This window comes from Salvelinus namaycush, chromosome 40, assembly GCF_016432855.1.
Source record: "Salvelinus namaycush isolate Seneca chromosome 40, SaNama_1.0, whole genome shotgun sequence".
Classification (NCBI taxonomy): Eukaryota; Metazoa; Chordata; class Actinopteri; order Salmoniformes; family Salmonidae; genus Salvelinus; species Salvelinus namaycush.
This window is the reverse complement of record NC_052346.1, coordinates 22,382,743-22,402,020: the sequence shown is the minus strand read 5'-3', so window position 1 is coordinate 22,402,020 and position 19,278 is coordinate 22,382,743. Positions and strand designations below refer to the sequence as shown.

General features: G+C 39.8%; 1 protein-coding gene across 1 annotated transcript; it reads left to right on the top strand.

Annotated features, from left to right (window-relative positions):
* Window positions 1-750: 750 nt before the first annotated feature.
* On the top strand, window positions 751-13,766 carry LOC120033652 (gastrula zinc finger protein XlCGF17.1-like; the record flags this gene model as incomplete). Its single annotated transcript, XM_038980086.1, has 2 exons — window positions 751-763; window positions 12,288-13,766. Coding segments are annotated over 2 exons (1,080 nt in total), but the record flags the coding sequence as incomplete, so codon positions are not given.
* Window positions 13,767-19,278: the final 5,512 nt, after the last annotated feature.

Below are 19,278 nucleotides of genomic sequence, written 5' to 3'. Positions count from 1 at the left end.
ACCATTACGTTGTTTCTATCTTTATCTATAAATGTTACTATGGTGTGAACAGATATACTATTGGTTTTGATTGAAATAATACACCGAAGACGAGGTTATTAAGGAAAATAGTACATAGTGCTGCCTACAACATACTGCAACCTTGTACTAAATGTTTTTTGAGTCATTTATGTGAATTCAGGAAATCTACTATAGATTAAGTGCACTTAAATTGTGTAGCCTGATTTAAAGTGTATACTTTGTCTAATGTGAATTAATTCATGTTTTGTTGTCAATGTTTAGCTACCAGATCTATTGAAATGAGATCAGTGCTTGACTTGGACAGGAGCTCACCGGAGCTGAGTACCGGCACCTCAAATGTCTACTGTTTGAGCTCATGTTCCTCTTATAGAATATTAGCTCAACAGTATTGTGGTGCTCCTGCACCTAAATTGAAACAATATTTTTAGAGAATAAAGAAAGTGCCAGAACTGTCAAGACTAACTTTTGTATCCGTTTCTCTTTATTACTTCAGGCCAACTCAGATTAAGTCTGAGGGCGGAAACATCAACAGTGAGGACAAACCCAGCCTGCCTCTCTCCTTCCACACGGAGTCCAAGCATACAGTCACTGGGTCCTGATTGTGACCGCGAGGCCCAGTTTGCACCGCAGGATCCAGAGATGGCATCAGTGAAGCTGGAAGACTGCAGTCAAACACTGGAGCTGAATGTCAACATTAAAGATGAAGAAGAGGAGGAGAAGATTGGGAAATCTGTTTCTCATGGTAAGAGCAGGTTTTATCTCACTAAGTTTGTGCTATTCATTCCAAATTCCCACTGTGTATGAAAGTTGCAGTAGAAACTGTTTCATGATGAACTGTTTCAATGAGAAGGTAGATGTTATTTCATGCTACTGACACTTGCATGGTTTGACACCAGTATTGCCAGAATTCGTTTTACTCACTGGGCTATCTGGAGTGATCACTAAGTAATTGAAGTAGTGTTTAAAGTTATATGAAATGAGCCTGTGGAGTTACTAACCCTTGTGATAGTGAGTGGTAGGATGACACTCCCCATCTTACCCACTTTTAGAAAATATTTATTCCCCTTTTGTATTGCACAGCCTTCTGATATGAATACACACAGTGCATTCGGAAAGTATTCAGACCCCTTGGCTTTTTCCACATTTTGTTACGTTACAGCCTTATTCTAAAATTGATTAATAAAAAAATATTAATCAATGTTCCTCACAAAGGAAACAGTTTTTTTAGAAATGTTTGTACATGTATTAAAAATTCAAAACAGAAATACCTTTATTTACATAAGTATTCAGGCCCTTTGCTATGAGACTTGACATTGAGCTCAGGTGCATCCTGTTTCCATTAGATATGTTTCTACAGCTTGGTTGTTGTCAACCTGTGGTAAATTCAATTGATTGGACATGATTTAGAAAGGCACACACCTGTCTATATAAGGTCCCACATTTGTCAGTGCATGTCAGAGTAAAAACCAAGCCATGAGGTGGAAGGAATTGTCCGTAGAGCTCCATGAAAGGATTATGTTGAGGCACAGATCTGGGGAAGGAAACCAAAACATTTCCAAATAAAACGTGTAATATGCAGATAAAGCAGATACCTCTAAGAACTAGAGCCAATAAAAATCGAGGATTTACAGTTCCAATGATTCTAGAATATCACCGGTTTGGAAAAACTCACAAAACGGATCTCAAATATTATGAAACTCTGGGGCTTTCTTTTTCACTATATAAATAGATTATTCAAGAGTCAGACTTGATGTTAATTATTTTTACCAATGACCAAGTGAGGGGGAACTGACATACTTCCAGTGGAGAGCAATTGAACGTCTAGCTTGTAATAGCCAGAGGTCAAACATTTTCTTTTCGCTCCTATGTAAAGAGATATTCTCTGGGTAAAGATTTAGGAGGCATAGTTTAGGGATTAGTGGTATTGGGGTAGAGGTCATCTCAGAGATATAGCGCAGTACTGAGCTCCAAAACGTTTGTATCTCAGCACATTCCTCCAGGCAATGATACAAGGTGCCTAAATGCGTGTTACATTTAACACACAGGTCTGAGGTATTGGGGTCAAATTTGTGGGGCTTAACAAGGGTGATACATGTTCTCATTATCCAATTGTATTGCAACAATCTCAGGGGGATGTTTATTGTCTGTGTCTGAGCTCGAGAGCATATCATACCCCAATACACTGTACATATCCAAAAGTGGACCTAGAAGTTTGTCCTTAAATATATATTGGGAGCCCATCTGGACATGCTTAGGGGGCTTTCAATCTGGTACTCACTGACGTTTGATTAGTGTTCAATACATGACAAGATCCTGAGGGCCATTGTCCTGCCATTCATCCGCCGCCATCACCTCATGTTTCATCATGACAATGCACAGCCCCATGTCGCAAGACTCTGTACACAATTGAAAATGCTGAACATGTCCCAATTCCATGGCCTGCGTACTCACCAGACATGTCACCCTTTGAGCATGTTCGGGATGGTCTGGAGCGACGTGTACGACAGCTTATTCCAGTTCCCTCCTATATCCAGGAATTTCACACAGCCTTTGAAGAGGAGTGGGACAACATTCCAGATGCCACAATCAACAGCATGAATAACTCTATGTAAAGGAGATGTGTCCTGGAGGAGGCAGCGGCAGCTACCCACTTCTCCAGTGCTTCATTTGTAAATTGGGAGGTGATGGAACCAGAAGTGAATCCAAGAGGGTGGTGACCTGGGGGGCTCTGAGGTACCAGAACACATGAAATAAAATACCTTTTTAATAAAGCATTGCATGCATTATCATGGCTTTAGCGTACTGGCATAGAGCAGTGGTGTGGAGCCGCTTGCAGAATTTGCACACATGGAGTACATTTATTGTAGCCTGGAGTCCTGGAAAAATGTGGCCTTTTATAAACGGATTTCATGCAGTTCTACATAATTTTAGATGACTGGAGACTTTTGCAGAATCTTTTTTAATACCTCACAAATGACCAAAATGACAGACTGCTTTGACACTGACAAACTGAGACTCTGAGGTCAATAAAAATGACCGTGTCGCTAATCCATCAATAGCCTAGGGCAGGTGTGAGGAGAAACACATTGTACAATATGAGGAGGAAGTTATAGTCCTAACTTCTTGTCAATAGGGGGGGCCATTTCGACTTTGTAAAAATTTCGTTCCCAAATTAAACTGCCTCGTACTCAATTCTTGCTCGTACAATATGCATATTATTATTACTATTGGACAGAAAACACTCTAGTTTCTAAAACCGTTTGAATTATATCTGTGAGTAAAACAGAACTCGAGTTGGAGCAATCTTCCTGTCAGGAAGTGAGAAATCTGAAATTGGGAACTCTGTTCCTGGGTCAGTTAAATAATTTGCAATTATTCTATTGGTCGACAAGCACTGCATACGATTTCCCCTAGATGTCAGCAAGCGTTGAGAATTGAAATGGTGTTGCTAGGTAGATCTGAGGCAGTATAAATAGGCTTGGCACGAGGGGTGCACCCTTTTCATCGTTCGCCATGACGCAAGACAGACCTCAGGATGGCATTCTGAGAAGCTCACGTTATCGGCGTTAGATATATCCGGCTCTGATTTTATTCGATATAGGTGTTAGAAACATCATAACGTAGTTATTTTAAACCGAGTTATATCAGTTTATATGAGTATATTGCGATTTTCGGAATTTTCTTTGTCCTGCGTTTTGAAGAGTTGGGCATGTCTGGGCCACATAGCTAATGTTTGCTGCTAATTACACGGTTGAAGACGACATTCTACAGCCGAGCAACGATTATTATGGACAAAGGACACCTTGCCCAAGATTCTGATGGAAGCTCAACAAATAGTAAGAAGTCTTTATGCTGTTAATTCGTATTTATGTTGAAAAATGTTAAACAATAATTCCGCCATTAATTTCGGCACGGTCTCGCTGTAACGCACGCTGTATGTCGTAGTAACGTTAATTTTAAAAATCTAACACAGCGGTTGCATTAAGAACTAATGTATCTTTCATTTGCTGTCCAACCTGTATTTTTTTTGTCAAGTTTACGATTAGTTATTGATTAGATTAGGTGCCTCTCCAAGATGGCGCCGGACAGATTGCTTGAAGTTTGGCTACTATTGACATTGTATAACCACGATTTGTGCCGCTACATATGCACATTTTCGAACAAACCCTATATGCATTGTGTAATATGATGTTACAGGACTGTCATCTGATGAAGTTTATGAAGGTTAGTCAAAAATTATATATCTTTTGCTGGTTTGTTACGATCGCTAACCTTTGCTGCTGGTAAATGGCTTGTGTTTCTGGCTATTGTGGTAAGCTAATATAATGCTATATTGTGTTTTCGCTGTAAAACACTTAAAAAATCGGAAATATTGGCTGGATTCACAAGATGTTTGTCTTTCATTTGCTGTACACCATATATTTTTCAGAAATGTTTTATGATGAGTATTTAGGTATTTGACGTTGGTCTCTGTAATTATTCTGGCTGCTTCGGCGCTATTTCAGATTGCAGCTGCAATGTAGAACTGTGATTTATACCTGAAATATGCACATTTTTCTAACAAAACATATGCTATACAATAAATCTGTTATCAGACTCATCTGATGAAGTTGTTTCTTGGTTAGTGACTATTTATATCTTTATTTCGTCGAATTTGTGATAGCTACCTATGCAGGGGAAAAATGGTGGGGAAAAAAAGTTGTGTCTTTTGCTATGGTGGTTAGCTAATAGAAATACATATTGTGTCTTCCCTGTAAAACATTTTAAAAATCAGAAATGATGGCTGGATTCACAAGATGTGTATCTTTCATTTGGTGTCTTGGACTTGTGATTTCATGAACATTTTATTATATGATATCCCTGTGGCTTTAGGCTAGGCTATGCTAGTCAGCTTTTTTGATGGGGGGGATCCCGGATCCGGGTTTGTGACTCGTTAGAGGCTAAACAAGCTTTCCAGTTTCACTGACTCACCCAATAATGTGCAGCTCACTCACCAGCCAAAAGCTTCTCTCTCTTCCTTTACTTTGTAAAACTATGCTGTTCGCTCAATAGGCCTATTTGGAAGTTGATAACTTGGTAACAGACAGATTAGTATGTTCTATTCAGCAGGATCTATTTGCTTTACAACCTGTGTTTTCTAGCGATTTGTATTAGAAATATTGTAGGAAATAAATGATGAAGTGCAATGCTGGAGAGATGAGTTGCCGGCTCATGTCTATAACAGCACAGAGAGGGAGAGAGATCATAGAAAGTGAATCTCATTTTAGTTCTGTGAGAGATACAGGCGTGCTTCTCTCTCACCACAGTAATGGTCACGCCTTGGTCTAAATAGGCTACAATGTTGCATAAACCCGGGACGGCCCAACATGAATCAATTCTTAGAATATCAGGCACGTTTTCACATTACGTTTTTTAGGAGGCATGACAATTACAGAGGAATCCAAATGTAATTACTCTGATTGCTTTTATTAGGATTTTTACATTGCAAATAGTGGAAATTTATTTTTAAAGTACCGCTCTTCTCATATAATGGGGTAGGGACATAATAATTCCTGAAAGCACAGAGGGTTGCACCTTATTTTTTATAACTAAACCGGTCGTTTCCAATGGGAAGAGATGAGTCATAGTGGGCAGAGCCAAGCACAAGCTAGCGAGATCCTATTGGCACGTCCTAGCACACATCTGCATATTTCTATTAGGGAACGCCTCCTCTGTGAATATTTATTATGGATCCCCATTAGCTGCTGCTGTTTTTTTAAATCAAATTTTTCTGAATACTTGTGGAATAGAGTTCCATGTAGTCATGGCTCTATGTAGTACTGTGCGCCTCCCATAGTCTGTTCTGGGGCATAGCGGGCAGAGCCAAGCACAAGGTAACGAGATCCTATTAGTGTGTTCTAGCACACATCTGCATATTTCTGTTAGGGAACACCACCTCTGTGAAGCGCCCGTGTGCAATAACTCAAGTCACCTTTGCGTTCCTTCTAAACAAAGCAATTTATTTAAATAATATATAAAAAATAAACTTCTGCAAAGGGTAATGTCTACAAAACGTAGTCCACTCAGTTCATAACAGAATTTAGTTTGGCAGTGAGTGGAAACGCTAAGCGGATGCTTCACATTTATACATCCGGTGAAATATCTGTCTCATTGTTCTACCTGTGGATGCACTGTGGTAGTGGGGGAACAGGAAGTTCCAGACAGGCACGCACCAGTCTTCAGAATCAAGAAAGTGCAAGAACTGTTATGTTAATAAGATAACCCTTGTGTCCGTTTCTATGTATTACTACAGGTATGTAATAGCACGTTTAAACTTTTTAATTTCGAAAGAACATGTCATTCCATGCTAGGTAACATCCGTTAAGGTATTATCACGTTTGGTAAAGGGTTGTTATTTTTGTGTCAAACCGAGTGAACGTGATACACATAGATATTCACATAGCTAGACACTTTGGGTTTGTCTGAATGGATGTACATAATTTCCTCAAGGTCATTTAATAAAGAATCCATTTATTTGAGATTTCTGAGTTCGTTTAGCATGTTATTGGTTTTGTGTAAAATTCACGAGCTGGTAAAATGGCGGCGCCGACTCGGTCTGCGTCAACGAACTAAAATGCGCGTGCAGATAGACAATTTCACGGTCGCAATACAGTTTTGAAGCTTAAAACTTCTTAGGGCTGCAACAGCCAGTGAAAGTGCAGGGCGCCAAATTCAAACAACAGAAATCTCATAATTAAAATTCCTCAAACATACAAGTATTTTACACCATTTTAAAGATAAACTTGTTGTTAATCCCACCACAGTGTCCGATTTCAAAAAGGCTTTACAGCGAAAGCACCACAAACGATTATGTTAGGTCACTGCCAAAACACAGCCATTTTTCCAGCCAAAGACAGGAGTCACAATAAGCAGAAATAGAGAGAAGATTAATCACTAACCTTTGATGATCTTCATCAGATGACACTCATAGGACTTCATGTTACACAATACATGTATGTTTTGTACGGTAAAGTTCATATTTATATTAAAAAATCTCGGTATACATTGGCGCTTTATGTTCAGTAGTTCCAAAAAGTCTGGTGATTTTGCAGAGAGCCACATCAATTTCCAGAAATACTCATAATAAACTTTGATCAAAGATCAAGTGTAATACATGGACTTTTAGATCCACTTCTCCTTAATGCAACCGCTGTGTCAGATTTCAAAAAGGCAAACCATGCAATAATCTGAGGTCGGCGCTCAGAGCCCAATCAATCCATACAGGTACCCGCCATATTGTGCAGTCAACAGAAGTCAGAAATAACATTATAAATATTCACTTACCTTTAATGATCTTCATCAGAATGCACTCCCAGGAATTGTTCTGTAATATCCATAATTTATGTCCAAATAGCTACTTTTGTTAGCGCGTTTGGTAAACAAATCCAAAGTCACAAAGTGCGTTCACTAAAAGCAGACGAAATGTCAAAGAGTTCCGTAACAGTCAGTAGAAACATGTCAAACGATGTATTGAATCAATCTTTAGGATGTTTTTAACATAAATCTTCAATAATGTTCCAACCGGAGAATTCCTTTGTCTTCAGAAATGCGATAGAACAGAGCTCGCTCTCACATGAACGCACATGTTCAGGTCATCGTAGACCTTACTCAATCCCCTCTCATTCGGCCCCACTTCACAGTAGAAGCATCAGACAAGGTTCTAAAGACTGTTGACATCTAGTGTAAGCGTTATGAAGTGCAATATGACCACATTTCCACTGTATCTTGGTTAGGCAAAGAGTTGAAAAACTACAAACCTCAGATTTCCCACTTCCTGGTTGGATTTTTTCTCAGGTTTTTGCCTGCCATATGAGTTCTGTTATACTCACAGACATCATTCAACTGTTTTAGAAACTTCAGAGTGTTTTCTATCCAAATAGACTAATAATATGCATATATTAGCAACTGGGACTGAGGAGCAGGCAGTTTACTCTGGGCACCTTTTCATCCAAGCTAATCAAAACTGCCCCTGCAGCCATAAGAATGTAATGATTATCAGTTTTCTACATGTGTACTAATATTCAGACACATTAAGCTATTTCTATCTTTATCTATAAATGTTACTATGGTGTGAACAGAAATACTATTAGTTTTTTATTTGAAATGATAGTGAAGACAAGGTTATTCAGGAAAATAGTATAGTGCCATAAACATACTGTAACCTTGTACTAAACGCTTTGTTGTCATTTATGCATTTATGTGAATTTAATCTACTATAGATTAATTGCATTTACGTTGTGTAGCCTATTTTTGAAGTGTGTACTTTGTCTAATTTGAATTAATTAATGTTTTGTCAATTCTTAGCTACCTGATCTATTGAAATGAGATCAGTGCTTGACTTGGACAGGAGCTCAACGGAGCTGAGTACCAGTACCTCAAATTTCTACTGCTTCTGCTCGTTTCTTTTATAGAATATTAGCTCAAAAGTATTGTGGAGCTCCTGTACCTAAATATAAACAGTGCCGTCACCCAAAATGAGTATCGGCACCTATTTCAGTTCAAGTCGAGCACTAAATTCGATAATTGAACAAGAAGAAATATAATATATTTTTAGAGAATAAAGAAAGTGCCGGAACTGTAAAGATTAACTTTTGGTGTCTGTTTCTCATTGTTACTACAGGCAGACTATAATGAAGTATGAGAATAGTGAGGACAAACTTAGCCTGCCTTTCTCCTTCCACAGTGAGTCCAAACCTACAGTCACTGGGTCCTGATTGTGACAGTGGAGCCCAGTTTGCACTGCAGGATCCAGAGATGGCAGCAGTGAAGCTGGAAGACTGCAGTCAAACACTGGAGCTGGATGTCAACATTAAAGATGAAGAAGAGGAGGAGAAGATTGGGACATCTGTTTCTCATGGTAAGAGCAGGTTTTATCTCACTAAGTTTGTGTTATTCATTCCAACTTCCCACTGTGTATGAAAAATTGCAGTAGAACTGTTTCAATGAGAAGGTAGATGTTATTTCATGCTACTCAGACTTGCATGGTTTGACACCAGTATTGCCAACATGTGTTTTATTCACTGGTCTATCTGGAGTGATCAGAGAGCAGACTAAAGAAGTGAAGTAGGCAAACTGCAGTGTTTTTTTATTTATTTATGAAATGTGTCTGTGTAGTTACTGTCGTGGAAATATTGAATAAAATATTTCTCAGATACCGGAGCTTGTGAATTCAAATAGACTTTACTACAAAAGTAACAAAGCCGAGCAATTCCATGGAATAACTGATTCTCCATTCTCAGTACTCAGCTTTTATACAGTTTTACCCTTACATAACATTGTCACTACACTTTATCTAAATAATTAATACCTTCTAGCCTTGGCCTCCCCAATATTGCTGCCTTTCTTATTGGCTCAGACATTAGGGCATAGATTCTATTGGTTGCGTGACACACAGACATGCACACTCGTACTGCAGGTCTAATGGTGCCTATAACTGATTAGCTAATGTTCCTTTCCAAAGTTCTTCACAAGTTCAGGCCGATGTTGTCTATGTATGATTAACCCATGTGCATGTCCAGTAGCCTTCACAAGATCAGATATGGCCCAGACCAGTCTGTGTTGGTCTACCTTGCCTCATCCACACGGATTCTGCTTACGTTCTGTTTTTTACATGTCTAATGGTTAACTCGATGTTGATTCAGCTCTGTACATTCACATGGGCTCAGCCTTCATTCTGCTTACACATGTCTAATATTTAACCTCATATCGATTCTTTCTACTTCAAAGAGAACAGTATAGGTACTGAAAATCACCAGATGACTGGAAATTGTCTAACATTACTAACCCTTGTGATAGTGAGTGGAGGATGACACGCCCCCTTTTAGCTTTCAACTCTTACCCACTTAGAGTAGTTTTATTCCCCTTTTGTGTTGTTCAGCCTACTGATATGAATACATACACTACCGTTCAAAAGTTTGGGATCACTTAGAAATGTCCTTGTTTTGAAAGAAAATATAAAGTTTATCAGAAATACAGTGTAGACATATTGTTAATGTTGCAAATGACTATTGTAGCTGGAAACTGCTTTTTTTGGAAATTATTTTTTTTCATGGAATATCTACATAGGTGTACAGAGTAGAGGTCGACCGATTATGATTTTTCAATACCGATTATTGGAGGACCAAAAAAGGCCGATAACGATTAAAAAAAAAATAATAATAATAATACATAAAAATATATATAAAATAATTTTTTGTAATGACAATTACAACAATACTGAATTAACACTTATTTTAACTTAATATAGTACATAAATAAAATCAATTTAGCCTCAAATAAAATGAAACATGTTCAATTTGGTTTAAATAATGGAAAAACAAAGTGTTGGAGAAGAAAGTAAAAGTGCAATATGTGCCATGTAAAAAAGCTAACGTTTATGTTCCTTGCTTAGAACATGAGAACATATGAAAGCTGGTGGTTCCTTTTAACACGAGTCTTCAATATTCCCAGGTAAGAAGTTTTAGGTTGTAGGTATTATAGGAATTATAGGACTATTTCTCTCTATACCATTTGTATTTCATATACCTTTGACTATTGGATGTTCTTATAGGCACTTTAGTATTGCCAGTGTAACAGTATAGCTTCCGTCCCTCTCCTCGCTCCTACCTGGGCTCGAACCAGGAACACATCGACAACAGCAGTGTTACCCATGCAGAGCAAGGGGAACAACTACTCCAAGTCTCAGAGCGAGTGACGTTTGAAACGCTATTAGCGCGCACCCCGCTAACTAGCTAGCCATTTCACATCGGTTACACCAGCCTAATCTCGGGAGTTGATATGTTTGAAGTCATAAACAGCTCAATGCTTGAAGCATTGCAAAGAGCTGCTGGCAAACGCACGAAAGTGCTGTTTGAATGAATGCTTACGAGCCTGCTGGAGCCTACCATCGCTCAGTCAGACTGCTCTATCAAATCATAGACTTAATTATAACAAGTTAACACACAGAAATACGAGCCTTTGGTCATTTAAAATGGTCGAATCCGGAAACTATCATTTCGAAAACAAGACGTTTTTTCTTTCAGTGAAATACGGAACCGTTCCTTATTTTATCTAACGGATGGCATCCCTAAGTCTAAATATTGCTGTTACATTGTACAACCTTCAATGTTATGTCATAGTTATGTACAGTTCTGGCAAATTAATTACGGCCTTTGTTAGGAATAAATGGACTTCACACAGTTCTCAATGAGCCAGGCGGCCCAAACTGCTGCATATACCCTGACTGCTTGCACGGAACGCAAGAGAAGTGACACAATTTCACTAGTTATAAGAAATTCATGTTAGCAGGCAATATTAACTAAATATGCAGGTTAAAAAATCTATACTTGAGTATTGATTTTAAAGAAATGCATTGATTGATGGTTAGGTACACGACAGTGCTTTTTTTGCAAATGCGCTTGTTAAATTATCACCCGTTTGTCGAAGTAGGCTGTGATTCAATGAGAAATTAACAGGCACCGCATCGATTATATGCAACGCAGGACACACTAGATAAACTAGTAATATCATCAACCATGTGTTTTTAACTAGTGATTATGTGAAGATTGATTGTTTTTATAAGATAAGTTTAATGCTAGCTAGCAACTTACCTTGGCTTCTTGCTGCCCTCGCATAACAGGTAGTCAGCCTGCTACGCAGGCTCCTCGTGGAGTGCAATGTAAGGCAGGTGGTTAGAGCATTGGACTAGTAACCGGAAGGTTGCAAACATGAATCCCCGAGCTGACAAGGTAAAAATATGTCGTTCTGCCCCTGAACAAGGCAGTTAACCCACCGTTCCTAGGCCGTCATTGAAAATAAGAATGTGTTCTTAACTGACTTGCCTAGTTAAATATAGGTGTAAAAAAAAAAAAAAATACAGATTACCGATTGTTATGAAAACTTGAAATCGGCCCTAATTAATTGGCCATTGCGATTAATCGGTCGACCTCTAGTACAGAGGCCCATTATCAGCAACCATCACTCCTGTGTTCCAATGGAATGTTGTGTGAGCTGTCAAGGCAAGTGGTGGCTACTTTGAAGAATCTAAAATACAAGCTATTTTGATTTAACACTTTTTTTTGGTTACTACATGATTCCATATGTGTTATTCCATAGTTTTGATGTTTTCACTTATTATTCCATGTAGAAAATAGTAAAAAAATTAAGAAAACCCTTGAGTAGGTGTGTTCAAACGTTTAACTGGTACTGTATATCACACCAACTGACTGGTTCTTCTGATGTTCACTCAGGAGATCATGTTGAGACATTCTCTACATCCAGAAAGCAACAGCAGGAAGATCACAGAGCTAAGAGGTCTCACCACTGCCCACATTGTGAGGAGATTTTCCCAATTCTATCAAAGCTGAAAATACACCTAAAAATACATACAGGAGAGAATCTGCATTTCTGCACTGACTGTGGGAAGAATTTCACAACATCAAGGGCTATGACAGTTCATCAGAGAGTACACACAGGAGAGAAGCCTTACTCCTGCTCTGACTGTAGGAAGAGTTTCTCTCAATCGAGCCACCTAAAACAACATGAACATATACACACAGGAGAGAAGCCTTACTCCTGCTCTGTCTGTGGAAATAGTTTCTCTGTACGAGGACATCTAAAACAACATGAACGTATACACACAGGGGAGAAGCCTTACTCCTGCTCTGACTGCTGGAAGAGTTTCGCTCACTCAAGCCACCTAAAACAACATGAACGTATACACACAGGAGAGAAGCCTTACTCATGCTCTGTCTGTGGAAAATGCTTCACACAATCGTCTCAGCTAAAAGTTCACCAGAGAACACACACAGGAGAGAAGCCTTACTCCTGCTCTGAGTGTGGAAATAGTTTCTCTCACCTGGGCCACTTTAAAACACACAAACGTATACATACAGGAGAGAAGCCATACTCCTGCTCTGACTGTGGAAAATGCTTCACAACATCAACTGAGCTAAAAGTTCATCAGAGAACACACACCGGAGAGAAGCCTTGCTCCTGCTCTGACTGTGGAAAATGCTTCACAACATCAACTGAACTAAAAGTTCATCAGAGAACACACACAGGAGAGAAGCCTTACTTCTGCTCTGACTGTAGGGCGAGTTTCTCTCAATCGAGCCACCTAAAACGACATGAACGTATACACACAGGAGAGAAGCCTTACTACTGCTCTGACTGTGGAAAATGTTTTAAATCATCAGCTGAGCTAAATGGTCATCAGAGAACACACACAGGAGAGAAGCCTTTCTTCTGCTCTTACTGTGGCAAGAGCTTCTCCCGATTGGGCAATGTAAAAATACACCAACGTCTACACACTTGAGAGAAGACTTATCAGTTTTCTCAGACCAGCTGAGATTAGTCACTCCACTTAATTCTCATCTCATAAAATAATTGGCAATGTTGAATTGGATCAAATGAAGAAAGTGTAGAACACTCTATTGTAATCCTATTGTTTCTCACTGTGAGAGAACTGTGCAGAGGAAAGGGAGCGTCATAGAATGTTAGCCTCTCTTTACTGATCAGTGTACATCTTGTCAGTTTTGCTGTGTTTTTTTAGCCTGCGTCAATAGAGACACATACCAGCTCTACTGGTACTACCAGCAGTACTGCACCTGTCGACGGCACAAGCTGTTCTGCTTCCACGAGCACATCCAATGCTAATTCTACGTTTGTTGTTAGCCCAGCTAGCATGGACACTGACAGTTGTGATTCTGATGCAGCCGAAGAGCTACTGCCCCTTTACCCGGGAAAGCACCGAGCAACAGACGGATGTTGGACCATCGAAGAGGTGCAAATATGAGAACTACATTGATTTGGGGTTCACTTATATTGGGAATAGTGCCTTTCCTCATCCACAGTGTGTTTATATCTCACAACTCGATGAAACCTTCACTCTTGCGCAGACATTTAGAAACAAAACATGCCAATTTGAAAAATAAGCCACAGGAGTTTTTTGAGCGAGAGTTGAGACTACTTTCGAGTAGTAAGACATGTATAAAAGCAGCAGATACCATTAATAAGAAGGGGCTAGAAGGGTCTTATATGGTGAGCTACCGAGTGGCTAGGACAGGCAAGCTCCATACTATGGTGGAGTACTTAATTTTTCCTGCTTCCGCAGATATGGCTGGGACAATGCTGGTGGAAAATGCCCCAAAAAGTATACCGTTTCATGACGCATCAGTGACATGGCAGATGTTTTGAAACAATTACTGCTTCGCATACAAGCCAGTGAATTCAGCTGGATGAGTCAACAGACGTGGCGGGCCTGGCACAGCTCCTGGTATATGTCTGTTACGTTTTTGGCGGGTCAATTAAGGAAGACATCCTCTTCTGCAAACCACTGGAAACCAGAACAACAGGATATCTTTAAAAAGTACTGGACAACTTTGTGACATCAAATGGACTTTAGTGGTCAAGATGTGTTGGTATCTGTACTGATGGCGCGAAAGCCATGACAGGGAGACATAGTGGAGTGGTAACGCGCGTGCAAGCAGTTGCTCCCGACACTACTTGGGTACACTGCAGCATCCACCGAGAGGCTCTTGCTGCCAAGGGAATGCCTAACAGCTTGAAAGACGTTTTGGGCACTACAGTGAAAATTGTGAACTTTGTTAACATGGACAACACACAGGTCTTTTCATCATTGTATGATTTTTTTGTGTGCAAATGAACTCAAGCTTACGGACAAATGTAAAATGTGATCTAGCGACGCACCTGAGTGAGTTTGGTGTGCAAATACGCAGGTACTTTCCTGAAACGGATGACACAAACTGGAGTTGTTATCCCTTTCATGCCCTGCCTCCAGTCCACTTACCGATATCTGAACAAGAGAGCCTCATCAAAATTGCAACAAGCGGTTCTGTGAAAATTTCTGGATTGGGCTGCGCTCAGAGTATCCTGCCTTGGCAAATCGCGCTGTTAAGACACTGATGCCCTTTGCAACCACATACCTATGTGAGAGTGGATTTTTGGCCCTCACTAGTATACAAACTAAATACAGGCACAGACTGTGTGTGGAAAAGGATTTAAGACCGAGACTCTCTCCAATACAACCCAACATTGCAGAGTTATGTGCATCCTTTCAAGCACACCCTTCTCATTAACCTGTGGTGAGTTATTCACAATTTTCAATGAGCAAGTAAGGTTTTATATGTAAGATGGCTAAATAAAGAGCCAAATTGATTATTATTATTTGTGCCCTGGTCCTATAAGAGCTCTTTGTCACAACCAGGCTCGTGGGAAGTGACAAACTCACACTCATTCTTATGTTTAATAAATGTATAGTGTGTGTGTGTGTGACAGGCTTACAATATTTGAGAGCACGCTGACCCTGTTGCTAGAGGGGGTACGCAGCTGGAGGTTGAATGTTTGAAGGGTTACGGGACTATAAACATTTTGGGAACCACTGGTCTAGATAATCCCAGTTCCTGCTGTGTCATGCTGATGGGAAGACTAGGGTATGGAGAACCACGAGTGCATGCATCCATGCCGTGTGTCAGCATTGCAGGCTGGTGGTGATGGCATGGGGTGTGTTTTCATGGCACATATTGGGCCCCTTGATAAAAGTGGAGCAACGTTTTAATGCCACAGGATGTCTAAACATCATTGCCAATCAGGTGCATCCCTTTATGGCAGCAATGTATCCAGCTGCAAATTGATGTTTTCAGCAGGATTATGCCCCATGCCACAAGGCTTGTCCAGGAATGGTTCCATGGGAACCATGACAGGGAATTCAGTTTACTGCAGTGGCCTGCCAAGTCACCAGATCTCAATCCAATTGTGCATCTGTGGGAGGAGATGGAACGAGCTATTCGGAGTAGATATCCACTCCCAGCCAACCCGACCCAACTGTGGGAAGCATTGGAGTCATCATGGCCCAGCATCCCTGCGGGTTTCTTTCCACACCAGGTGGAGTCCATGGCCTGACGAATTGAGGCTGTTCTGAGGACAAAGGGGATTGCAACTCAATATTAAGATGGCGTTCCTAATGTTTTGTACAATCAGTGCAAAAGAAATGAATTCAGACCCCTGGACTTTTTCCACATTTTGTTACAAAAATTCCTCAATCTACACACAAAGCCCATAATGACAAATTTAAAACAGTTTTTGATTTTTTTGGTGCAAATAATAAATAAGTATTCATACCGTTTACTATGGAGACTCAATTGTTCTCAGGTGCATCCTGTTTCCATTAAGTATCCTTGTGATGTTTCAACAACTTGATTGGAGTCCACTTGGTAAATTCAATTCAAACAGGCACACACCAGTCTATATAAGGTCCCACAGTTGACAGTGCATGTCAGAGCATAGTGAAGCATGGTGGTGACAGCATCATGCTGTGGGTATGTTTTTCAACAGCAGGGACTGGGAGACTAGTCAGGATCGAGGGAAAAGTTGAACGGAGCAAAGTACAGAGAGATCTTTGATGAAAACCTGCTCCACAGTTCTCAGGACCTCACACTGGTCCACTTTCCAACAGGACAACGACCCTAAGCACACAGCTAAGACAATGTTTGCAAAAAAAAACTGGTTTTACATTGTAATTTTGGGGTGTTTTGTGTAGATTGATGAGGGGAAAAACGATTTAATACATTTTATAAAAATGCTGTAACGTAACAAAATGTGGAAAAAGTCAAGGGGGTTGAATACTTTTTGAATGCACTGTATCAGATCAGTTTTCAGCATTAGTTTCGGTGGATTATTTTTATATTACCAAACACATTTTGTTTAATGATAGACAGGCTATGAATTGACTAGTGTTTATTAAATTGTCTTTTAATGCTAGATTCATTGTTTTAGTCATTGATGATTTAATTTAGTAACTGGTGAAGTTAATTGATATGTTTGTACATTAATTTGTTCTGGGTAACATCTTCTCTTGTGTATAGTTTTAAATTAAACAAACTCTTTTAAATGATATGGTGTCTATATATGAACCAAATTTGATCACATTCTCACAAACAAATGGCCTACACAGTGTATATACAATTGTTGACATCCGATGGTCATTCTTATGGTGGGTTGCAAAATGCAGGATCCTTCCTAGTTGAACCCACCAGAGGGGGACTGTCATGACGGTCCTGTGAGAATCAGGTTACAGAGGATCACGGTTCTACAGAGAGATCTCTCCCTCCCGAAGACGGGGAGAAGTATAGAGGGATTGATGGGGGGGTTTATGACCTCACGTCCATCGTAAGGCAACAGCCCAACTCCATTCTGTTCTCTAATGTGAGAGACTGGAATGTCTGTTTGCCTTAGGAAGAGGTTACAGCCCAAAACTACAGAACATCAAATAAATGGACTTTGAGACATGTATATTTGATCAGCCAAATGGTGGAAACAATGATGGATGGAATATGAAAATGAATGTCTATTTTATGATGTTCTTAAAAGTTAGTTGAGGATGTTATAACGAAAACATTAACTTGAAGAGTTTTCATAATGTATATGTGATGTTGACATACTTTGTGTACAAAATATGCAGATGAAAGAGAATGTTTTGGTGATAAGAGTGATTTTAGTTGTCTAAACGAGATCATAGTAAATCCTAATACCTTGCATTGTAACTAGCTACGCCCCAGGGAACCCAGAGAGTGTGTCATAAAGATGGAAACGCCCCTTTCTAGGGTATAAAACATGCGTTAAGAATTTACATATCAGACTAAGTTGACCACACGCTGCAGCCAAGCCCGAAACGCAACACGAGGTTGAAGATAAAGTAAATCTCTGAACAATCAAGTTTGTGGTGGAGTAGCTATTCTAAGTACTGTATCTAGGAAGTTGAATTTAAGCAGGACCATCCGGCTATTCTTTTCAAGTTACCGGTTGTCTACACGGCCCTCTTACCCACGTCGGGAGCATCGACACGGTTGATTAGCCTCCTCAGAAGCCCACTCTCACAGAACGAGTGCAAGGAAACTGACAACTAAGAGAAAGGACATTGTGACATCGTTTGGAAAATCAGAGACTAACACCTGAAGACGAATGAACAAGGTGTTGGCCAAACCTTTCCCACTAAGCGGAACTCGACCCACAAAGAGATACCCAACGGAGACCTTCAACACGTAAATACATGCATTACACTTTTTACCCATAACATGGGCAGTTCAGGGCAAGGTGTTAGTGCTGAAACTAAGCATAGTTTACAAATATATCCAAGTGTTGAATTTCTCTCTTTCTCTCTCTCTGTCTCTCTCTCTGTCTGTCTCTCTGTCTCTCTCTCTGTCTGTCTGTGTGTAAAACTCCATCTTGTGTTGGTCCACTAGGGACCTGTTGCCATTGTATGAAGTTTTAACCAATAACCTAGACTGTTTTTGTATATTTATCTTATGTTATCATTTAACTGGTTAGTAAAAAAAATTATCAACTCAATTTGTGTGGTACGGAATAATTAGTGAGACCCGGGTTTGTGCAGATTTACTAATTATGCGACATTCAGAATGAGACAGAAATGAATTAATTGGTGACTGCTGGGAAATCTATATAATCTTTGAGTTAATTTGGGAAACGGTAACTCATTAAACAAACTTTTCCCGTGGTGCTTCAGGTTACTGAGTTAATTGTTACAGGATTTATTTAATCACGTAATAATAAACAGTTAATTATTCGATAATTAGCATGTCATCACATTAACAATAACGTCACGTCATATTGATGCCCCCGTGCGAGGAATCTAAGATAAAACTAGGCCTCACTGTTGAATTCAGTCCATAGGAATTGTGTAGCAAGTTACTCACACACCAATCAGGATTATTGTTGAGAATGGTGTGTGTGTGGTTTTTCTTTTTCACCCAGATACTAGTGTAGCGAGATTGACTCGTGTTGTATATCTGACACAAATCAGTGTGTAGGGGATTTACTGAATGCTATGAGCTAGGGCGTTTGTACCAGCCGATGCAGACATTCTGAGAAAAATACTAGTTGGGCCCAATGTAGTGTTATTTCTGTCTATCGCATTCAGGAGCGAGTAGACTTGGTCATAATTAATTTCTCGAGTGTGGACATAGGGCCAGCCGATTTTAAAATTTGAGTAGATATTGGCTTGACCAAGCTAGTAATTATCTCTGTCTCGCGTTTTCATTGGTGCGAGTAGACCAACGGTGTATTTGTGTTTTCCGCATGTTCCGGTTAATCGCAAAAAAATATTGCTGAAAGGTTGAACGTGAGACGTCACTTAGTAAACCCGTTCTCTTGTTGGAAGGGACTTTTGTTGTGCAGAGTCTCACTTTCCAGCACAAGTGAAGC